Below are 10,474 nucleotides of genomic sequence, written 5' to 3'. Positions count from 1 at the left end.
TCTCTCTCTCTCTCTCTCTCTCTCTCTCTCTCTCTCTCTGTATGATGTCTGGCTGTGGGTCTCTGTATTCCCTTTCTGGTGCGAAAGGAAGCTTCTCTGATGATGAATGAATATTGCACAGGTCTACGAGTACAGCAGAATGTCATCAAGAGTCATTTTATTGTTACTTTCTTTTTTAAGATCAATAGTTTTATCTTAAGTCTGTGGGCTTTCTAGGAAGACAAAACTTTACCTTACAGATTTTATACTTTGATAGGTTTTTGAGAGTTGTTTACAAAATAACAGCATTGCAGTATATAATGCTAAACTCTGTGCTTTATATTATAATTATAGTGAATATAAATCTTAAAATTTGTAAATAGTATTTTTATATGTGTTCCTGTGGGCATGTTTGTTCATGGATAAAGAGACCAGAAGGCAGCCTCCCAAGTTATTTCTTAAGCACTACTACATTGTTTTTGAAACAAGATCTCTCACAGAAATAGAACTTGCTAAGTGCACTAGCCTGCCTGTCCAGCAAACCCCAATGATCTTCTTTTCTTCACCTCCCAAACCATGGAATTAAAGCTTGTACCACCATGCCCAGCATTTGTTTATGTTGTTTGACATAGGTCCTGGAGACCACACTCTAGTCCTCAAACTCTTTACAGACAGAACTATCTCCCTAGCATTTAAATTATACTTTGTAAAACTTGCATTATTGGTACTACAATATAAACTCTGAAAATTGAAAATAGTCTACTTAGAATATTATATAAAAAATAAAAGTGAAATATTTTAAAATTTAAAGTTATTTTATTCAAGCCCTTTTAGTAAATAAATGAGAGCAAATCATGTTTTTTTTCAATTGATTTTGTTCTTGCAAAACATTCAACTTGGTGTAGAAATAGGAGATACCCAGTAGTAGACAAGATAATGCAGTAGCTTACTTACTCATCTCCTGGTTCAAGTCTTAAGCCCTTAATCAAACCGTTTCATTTGTTTTCTACTTCATTCCTTTCCTTTTATATTATCGTAAAACAATTCATGTTATTTTCTTCTGTATTTCTCTAATGTAAGAATTCTCTAAAATAACTATAGTGATATAACACTGAAAATGAGCAATTCCTTAATATTATAAAATATGCATATTTTATGTGTTTGTTTGAATTTGAATTCACATAAATAAATATATCTGGGATTGTTTATTTCTCTAATACCTCCCCCCCCCAACTTTTTTTTGTTTTATGAGACATGTTAAATCCCTGTAAATATATTCATCCCCTTCCATCTCTGTCGTTTGGTTTCCTCAACTTTCGCTTATTGAGGAAACTGGCCCCATATTTCAGCTGGATGTGAGTTTTCACTTTACCATACTAAGACTTTAGACTCTCCCTGGTTTTTTTTCTTGCATCTTTGTTCCCTGGAACAAGCAAATATTTAGACTTAACATTTCCTGCTTAAGCTCTGGAATGAGCCAGTTAAAAGAGAAACAGGCTCTGGTTCTTGTTATGCAATATAGAATTGTTGTATGAATTTGTTTTAAGTTGGATTTTGTTTTATAATATGTAAATAATTGCATACTCCAAAACTGAATTATGAGACAATCTGTCTTGTTTTCTTCACTTTGTTTCTCTGTTTTTGTGGTGTGTCCTTCTCCCATTTCATTTACTGCAGGCATAAGTACACATGTATTTATACATACAACAGCAGATATAGTTGTGTGCATATAAATTTATATCTTCTTGTACTGCTAGGTGACATTCCCAGAATGTGTTAGGTGGATGACAATCGAATTTGACCCTCAGTGTGGTACTGCACAGTCAGAAGACGTCCTCCGCTTGCTTATTCCCGTCAGAACTATTCAGAATTCAGGATATGGACCAAAATTGACAACTGTTCATGAAAATCTTAATTCATGGATAGAATTAAAGAAATATTCAGGATCCTCTGGATGGCCTACTATGGTTTTAGTGTTACCAGGTGAATCATCTCTTCTATGTTTTGTTAATATAATACATGTATTATACTAAAGATGCATTATTGAAAGTGTTTAACTGCAGAGAAAATTATTAAAGACTTCTGGGTCTTGGTTTCAATCAAGAAAAATAAGGTATGTTGAATGAAGGGCATAGTGGGCTCTAAATTTCTGAAGAGTGGTTATTTGAAGATTTTGAGGGGAGAAAAGTTAATACTGAATCTTCCGTATAGTTGGGAATGAATTCCAAAAAGAAAAAAAAAGTGGATTTGATTTTCTATTTTCCCAGGAAATGCTGTCTCTCAGAAGTAGGATTCGAGCCCTTCCTCTGAAGATTTGTGTGTGTGTCTGTGTACATGTGCATGCACTTATTTCTGCTGTTTATGCCTTCCTTTTAAAGAAGGTGAAGTTTTTAAACTCTTTAGTCTCTGTGGTAGTCTAATTTTAAACAGCTAACAATAATTTTTCAAACACTTAAAACCATACAAGGAAGTTTTGTCATTTTTCCTATAATCTAGTCTTAATGAGTTAGAGTTTTACCTTTGACTCCAACCCACTTTTGTTGAATGGTTAATTTGCTAAGAGATCAGAAAATGTCACTTACCACAGAGGAAGATTACTTAACTCAAAACAGAGTATATTAGCCTAGGTACTCAGTAACTGATAGATCATTGAAGAAAATGCTGATATAACTTAAGGGTAGGATTAAGGAAATGGATTTGATTATAATGGAAATTAGCATCCATTCATTAGGGATAGTTCTATTGTTGATAGTATGCTTTTAATATGATTTGTGTAAGTGAATAAAGAATTCACCATCAAAAAGTCTTCTTTACTTTTTAATAACTGATTTGAAGAATTGTTTATATTTATATGATAAAATAGTAAATTTTATCAAGTTCTTTCATATTTTGACTTACTAACAGAGACTGGTGCTTACTCACACAGACACACACACTTTTTGCTTTTTTAAAGGAAATGAAGCCCTTTTTTCACTGGAAACTGCTTCAGATTATGTGAAAGATGATAAAGCCTCCTTCTATGGTTTCAAGTGTTTTGCAATTGGATATGAATTTAGCCCTGGCCCTGATGAGGTAAGAAGTATCTTCCCAATCTGTTAATAACAGTTGCTTTTTTCAAGGTTTCTCTGATTTAAGTTGCCTTGCAAGCTAGAGGTTTCTGTTTAAAATGTTGTGTAGTTTAATTGTCTGTTAATGTTTTGTTGCTCATCACACGTGGGCGGGCTGAGTTTGTGCAACATGGCCTCGTGTGAGTGAAGCAGACTTTGAAGAATAACTCTGTGCCCCATGCTAAGGATTTACCTTTCGTAATGACAGAACCTAGCTTTACTAAGTGGCTTAACTTATCCTAGAAGTCCTATGTTAAAACATGGAACTATTCTTACATGTTTTAAATCAAACACTAAAAAAAAAAATGCCAAGGTCATAATCTTTTTAAATATGAATAAGAATGATTTCAACAGTGAAGGTATAAAGCCAAACAGCATATAATATTCAATCTTTTTCTCTCTCAGCTGCCAGCTAAGCATCTTTCTTACCAGTTTTATCTGCAGAGCTTGACTTTGATTTACAGTGTTTTCAGAACCCATGTTCAAACATTTCTTAAGTAGTGAATTTAATTCTACAGGGAGTTATTCAGCTGGAAAAAGAATTAGCCAATCTCGGTGGGGTCTGTGCAGCAGCTTTGATGAAGAAGGATCTAGCACTTCCTATCGGTGAGTCTAGTTAAGTAAGAGGTGTTGCTAAGGATTCAGAAGAAAATTTAAAAGCAAGACATACTTATCACAGAACATTTGAAGATAAACTTTCAGCACAAATTCTGTGACTAAATGTACATATGAGTAATAACTATTTTGTACACTGATATTGTTTAAATGGACTTAAGGGTATCCTAAACCTTTTACTCAGATTAATATATATGTATATCCTCCACATATAATGCATATATATATATACATTTATGTATACCCTCCATATATATACATACACACACATTTATATATACACATATTTATTTTTCACTTGGAAAGTCCATACAAATTCTCATTCCATCTTTTACTTCTTTAAAATACTTGTCTTTCTCATTTCTTCTTATATTCCTTTCTTGCTCCTTTTCAGTCTCAGTTTCTTCAGTTCTGCTTTTTATTAGGCCCTTTGTGCTGTTCTCTTAATTTATTAATATTTTTATATATGAAGAGAATTATTAGCAACATTATTGGAAGAACTTTCTCAATAGCTATTAACATTTTACTATTTGATGTGACTGGGAGTTTGTTTGTTTGTGTGTTTTTCTCCTGGTTTTTCAAGACAGGATTTCTCTGTTTAGCAGCCCTGACTGTCCTAAAACTCACTCACTGTGTAGACCAGAGTGGCCTCAAACTCACAGAGATCCACCAGCCTCTGCCTCCCAAGTGTTGGGGTTAAAGGCTTAAAGGCATGCACCACGACCGCCTGTCTTGATGTGGCTGTTTTTTGTTGCCTACTTACAGAAACAATCAAAATATATATATTGAGTTAAGGATGAAGATAGCAGTGCCTTTGTTACCAAACCTAACTGGAACCAAATCTGTGTTTTAGAGCCTTGTTAGATAGTTAATTGGAGTTTGTGGAGTTGATAAAGTGTAACTATATGGCTTGAGAAAGTTTTCTATATTATATTACATGAAAAAAATAAGCTCTCACAAAAGGTCACATTCTTGGTGGCAGCATCATATCTATGTATGAGTTTATGCATTTTAACCTTTATGTACATTGGCATACACACATGCAGTTAAGATTTGCATGTAAAATTTCTAGAATAATACGTAAGAACTGTTGGCAGTGGATAGCTTTAGGGAAACTGTTATGATCAGAATATATTATTCCACACTTTCTTCTAGTCAGTTGGACTGTTTCCCCTGAGCCATATTACTGTTTTATAGCTGTCAGAGAAAACACAATAAATAAAACGTTCTGTATTACACGATCAAAGAGAAAATGCTGAAGGACATAGGTAAGTAATACCTTAGGATGTTATCAGTCATCATTGTTACCTGAAATGTAGCTATATTGTTAATCAGTGAGAAAAGTTAGCTTAAGTTTTTGCAAAAAAATATACTAAATATAAAACTTCACACATAAATATATTCATATAGTCACTGTCTCAGACTTACACAACCTTTTTACATTGAAATATGACATCATCTACAAAATTCACACTCAAGAACCATGCCATTGACTTACACACACACACAAATTATATACAAAACTATTTTCATAGTGTTGTAGCTATGATTTTGTGTTAGACCACATTCATAGTCATATCAGGCCACTTGCCACATCTGTACCTCGGGTTAAACATGCCAATTTCTTTCCATTGTTTGGAGAATGATACTCAATTACTAATTTAACTGTTATAGCTTATATTCATGCCAAAATTGCTGTACATTTTAAGGTCTAAACTACTGTATGTAGAATTGTAAATCTATTCAATTGATAATAACATGATTACAAAAACAAATAGGGAATACAAAGGATTGGAAAGGTTAGTATATTTTAGTAAATCTTTTTAATTTGCATAACAGGTAACGAGTTGGAGGAAGATCTTGAAATTCTTGAAGAGGCTGCATTGCAGGTATTTTCCTAAACATTTTAACTTTTGTTCATTAGTTTAAAAATATTTCAACAAGATGATTGTTTTCTTTAACATAAGACTCAGTGATTAAGCACTCCATTCTGTTTATGGTATTCTAGAAACATGTAAGTTTCCTCATGATGAGAGGGCCCATATGAACACTTAGTGCCATGTGCTTGGGGAGAATGAAGGGCTAGGATTCAGAGATATTCTTCAGAGCTGTGCACATTTTATTTATATCTGGAAAGTCTTTCTACCAACAAACAAAAAAAAGCATTTGTCAAAGGACGTCAGTTTCATAACATCATAGAACCATTTGGCTCTCACAGTTAGGAAGCATCAGTTTGTTGCCTTGTTATTTACTAATGTATTTATTTGTAGAAACATTAATTAAGTAGAACATTTGACAATATAATGGAGATAAATATATATTTTCATTGAAGTACTGGACTTCTTTATTAATTTGTTATTTTATATTACTAAGATCGTTATATTCTTTTAGCTTAAGTACTCTTAATTTAAATAGCTAGCAGTCACTGAAGGCTAGGAGGAGTCTAGTAAGCAGTATTTTCAAATTATAATGCCTGCTTATCCTAGGTTAGATATTGGGCGTAGTAATTGAGAATTTATGTAGACTGTACACTGAGGCCATCAGTGATGGGTTAATGCTGTGTAGTGAAACAGCATGAGGGTAAAGCATAGGTTGATTCCATTGTATCCAGACCATAAAATTTCATGAATTTGCAAAATTGTCCACACTTTTTCCCACAAATATTAATTTTATTAAGGAAAAATACTCCTTAAAAATATGCTGTTTTATCAGCAGTAACTCATAATGATCACATAATAGCCCAAAATAGAAAGGTTGTATTTGTAAAATAAAAGATTCATTTTACTAGACCTAATTTTCCCAATTTTACCATATATCAGAGAATATTGAGTTCGCATAAGGGTAGCATTGATTTAGATGGGGCCTATATCCTGTACTAGGTATATGTAGTTAGCAGTGTGCTTATTTACATAATAATTTGTACACTTGTAGTTTATAGTACCTTTAATATTATTTCTCTAGTATTTTGGCAGTTACTCCTTGGAGTTAGTATTGATTCTTTTCTTCATCTTACAGAATCTAAAGTTCACAGAATTTACATGATTTATCTAAGAATCTGGTTTTGAGACATAAAAGCTTTTGTCTTATTCCACTGATTCTAAGTTATACTTTTACATTTATTTCCTGAAATTAATTGATCAAAGGGAATTAAACACTGATTTGTGTTAATTTGTCAAGCGATATTTATAAATTTTCTGATTTACTTTAGTTCATTTAGTCATCACACAGCTCTATAAGCCAGATACTTTTGTCTCCATTACAGAAAACTGAAGCAAAGCACTTAGATAACTTGCCTAGAAAAACACAACTGGAAAGGAATTTTACCTCTGATAGCTTGCTGACAAAATCCATTACTTTGACCACTTTGCTATAGTCATAGGGAGCTCTGATTTGCTCTGTAATTTAAAAGACTCTTGAGATTTTAAAAAGCTACTAGGTGTGTGTATGTATGTGTATAGATACATGTTTAATATTAAGTCTTTGTACTTTAGGGAACAAAAATAATAATTTAACAAACATTTAACAAATGGTATATGTCATGTCTCATTCACATCTAAAACAGTTTTCAAGCCTGGAGGTAGTGGCACAAACCTTAATCCCAGCACTTGGGAGGCAGAGACAGGCAGATCTCTTTGAGTTCGAGACCAGCTGGTCTACAGAGTGAATTCCGGGACAGGATCCAAAACTACAGAGAAATCCTGTCTCGAAAAATCAAAAAAATAAGGGGTGGGCTTTTAAGAAATTCATACATTATTATTTCCTCGAATATGGTCTATATAAAATAACACTTAGACTCGATACTGTTTAAAGAAAGAATAGACTTGTTATGTAGTTGGTGTGATATAACATATATAAACAATGTTCTATTTCTCAAACACTGTAGTAGGTATTTTATACATATTATTTAACTTAAATTTAATAGCTATCACTTAAGAGATGTATGGTTTGAATACCAGCTGATATGGTAATTTGTTTATTCAAGAGTATATAACATATGTATAACCAGGGTTTTCGCTAAAGTCCATTTGACCCAAAACAAAAAATAATAAACAAAACTGTTTAGAGTTGCATGGTTGGTGGAATGAAAAGTTACTTTTAAATGAATAAATATCCCTGGAAAGGGTAACATTTTTCTATTATTTTTTTTTTAATTTGTTATAATTTTTCTGGAGTCTCAGCATTCCTGGCAGATCTTCAAAAGAAAGAAAGGGTTTTAGTTATCAGATGGGTGAAAACTAAAATTTCACTTTTTTCTTCCTATTTTCCTTAACTATCATAAGACTTATATTCCAGAGTTATATGTGCAACCCAATCTTTAAAGACCTAGGTCCTAAGGTCACCTCCCCAAGACAGTAACCACAGCTTACCTATGATTGGCAATGGGAACTGAAAATTAAGGAGATTCCCACAGCTGCCTACAGGAGCTGTGGCCCTGCCGGATGTGCATGTAACGTAGGAGCTGTGCCATGCCATCTAGCATGGAGAGTTTGCAGTGATGAATTTTGAGGAAGACAGGCAACTGGTACTATTCCTGAGAACAGTATTTCCCTCCTATAATTTGTACCTTATAGACTAAAGACAGTAAGACTGAAGCATAGGAGGGAATTATTTTCTCCAAAAAGACATACCAAAAAAGCTGTGCTTGTTGAAAAGCTCGTGGAAATGTTTATAATTTAATATATTGCTGTGTGTAATGTCATAGATCTGTAAGCCCTGCAGTCAGAAGGTCGAGACAAGAGAATCCTACATTCAAGGCCAGCCTAAACTACATAGTGAAACCTTTTTATAAATAAATAATAAGTAAGATACATGTTCTTTTATTCCCGATAGGTGTGCAAAACTCACTCAGGTATCCTTGGAAAGGGTTTGGCTCTTTCTCATTCACCAACCATCTTAGAGGCGCTTGAAGGAAACTTACCGCTTCAAATCCAAAGCAACGAGCAGTCCTTTCTGGATGATTTCATCGCTTGTGTCCCAGGATCAAGTGGTGGAAGGCTTGCAAGGTACTTTTAATATGAAAATTGATTTCATTTAAGTATTCATCTCTGAGAAGGAGTTAAAGGAGGAAATAGTCATTTTGATGTTAAAATAATCCCTTCAGTAATTCAGATTATGTGTTTTGAATGTGAAGTAGTAAAAGTTGATATTTTAAAATATATAACAGTTAAGGATTTATTAGTTTTTTCCATTTGCTGTTTTTGGATGAAAAGAAAAATATGCTAGCTGGTGATAGCTTATTAATAAAAAAATAAAATAAAAATTTAACCTGTTTCTGGTTTTAATTTTTAAATTAAATTAATAGAGATTAAATTTAATAGAGATTACACTTTAGTGTTTAAAACCACTTCATGCATTTTTTGTGAATGTCTAGTGGACTTACATTAATTGCTTCCCAGGAAGACACTTGTAACTGTCACTAATCAGAAATCATAACACTGGCTTAACACTTTGTTAAATACATGTTTAGTTTGTTTGGCTTAATTTCATGTTCTCTTGTTTTTAACTCTTTTAGATGGCTTCAGCCGGATTCCTATGCTGATCCTCAGAAGACATCCTTGATCCTGAATAAGGATGATGTTCGTTGTGGCTGGCCCACCACCATAACTGTTCAAACGAAAGACCAGTATGGAGAGGTGGTCCATGTTCCTAACATGAAGGTAATTGTGTGTGAATGTCCACACCTGGACTGCTGTGTCTGATAAGGTTTGAATGGTAAGTCTGCAGAAGTCACCTGCCCTTCTCTCTGCCTTTATATAATGGAGGACACGGAAGAATTGCTTAGGTGATGAGGACTAGGTGTGTGCTATGGCGGCTGCAGAGAAGACAGCTCAAATTGTCTATTGGAAGAGCTGTATAGAGGGAGGGTCTCTAGTAAAGAGGGATTGAATGCATTGTTTAGTTTTTTTCTATTTATTAAAAGATTCATACTTCCTGCTCTTAACTGAATTCCCATTTTAAAGATAATATTGATAACTCAAACTTAATAGACAAATTATAAATATATAAATTGAAATTATAAAATAATGACTAATACAAATATACTAATGAATAAAACATTATATACTTTAAACATAAGATATTAGTTGATACAGATATTTATATTATATTAAATGAAATTAGTGATACAAACTATCGATACAAATATTTCATTTAAACCTTTTATGTGTCTTGGAACTAGCTCTTGTAGACCAGGCTGGCCTCGAACTCACAAAGATCCGCCTGCCTCTGCCTCCCGAGTGCTGGAATTAAAGGCGTGCGCCACCACCGCCCGGCACATAATCTTCTTATGTTTGAGAGCACTAATTTTTTTTATCACTTGAATAAAACTATTTCAGCTGCTTTATACCTTCTTTAATATGTAGCATGAACAAAACACAATAGCAATGTAGTCTTTTATCTGTTTCAGTAAAAAATGATTGATTGACTCACTGTTCATACCAGTTAAGATCAGAAAAACTAAACTTATATAAAAACATCTGACTCTGATACTAAGCATACGTCAGCATTTAACAGCGCCTTTAAACACTCTGATCCCAACTCACAGAAACAGTCTGTGTCGTGACCCAAACATGGGAGCAAAAATAGAATGGCATATGTTCTGGAGCACCTATAGTATGGTAGGTGACATGCATATACACTCAGCATGATATCCTATGTATTGTCTCATCTTTGTTGTTTGCGGCAAAACATTTGAATCTTACCACTATTTAAAGTTCAAAGTGTAACAGAAAACAAATGCTTTCAAACTTAAGACATTTGATTACAAATATGCT

General features: G+C 33.4%; 1 protein-coding gene across 16 annotated transcripts in view; it reads left to right on the top strand.

The window, feature by feature from the left end:
- The window catches only part of Mycbp2 (MYC binding protein 2, E3 ubiquitin protein ligase), a 231,364-nt gene that overhangs the window by 135,377 nt on the left and 85,513 nt on the right, over window positions 1–10,474 (top strand). For all 16 annotated transcript variants that reach the window (XM_026788400.1, XM_026788403.1, XM_026788402.1 and 13 more), the window contains 6 exons: window positions 1,737–1,962; window positions 2,933–3,051; window positions 3,605–3,692; window positions 5,541–5,590; window positions 8,532–8,704; window positions 9,214–9,358. In XM_026788400.1, coding sequence (XP_026644201.1) covers window positions 1,737–1,962; window positions 2,933–3,051; window positions 3,605–3,692; window positions 5,541–5,590; window positions 8,532–8,704; window positions 9,214–9,358 — 801 coding nt within the window. The remainder of the gene's footprint in view (window positions 1–1,736; window positions 1,963–2,932; window positions 3,052–3,604; window positions 3,693–5,540; window positions 5,591–8,531; window positions 8,705–9,213; window positions 9,359–10,474) is intronic.

This window comes from Microtus ochrogaster, unplaced genomic scaffold (genome assembly GCF_000317375.1).
Source record: "Microtus ochrogaster isolate Prairie Vole_2 unplaced genomic scaffold, MicOch1.0 UNK2, whole genome shotgun sequence".
Lineage (NCBI taxonomy): Eukaryota > Metazoa > Chordata > Mammalia > Rodentia > Cricetidae > Microtus > Microtus ochrogaster.
The sequence above is the reverse complement of the archived record's forward strand: the minus strand, read 5'-3'. Positions and strand labels throughout refer to the sequence as shown.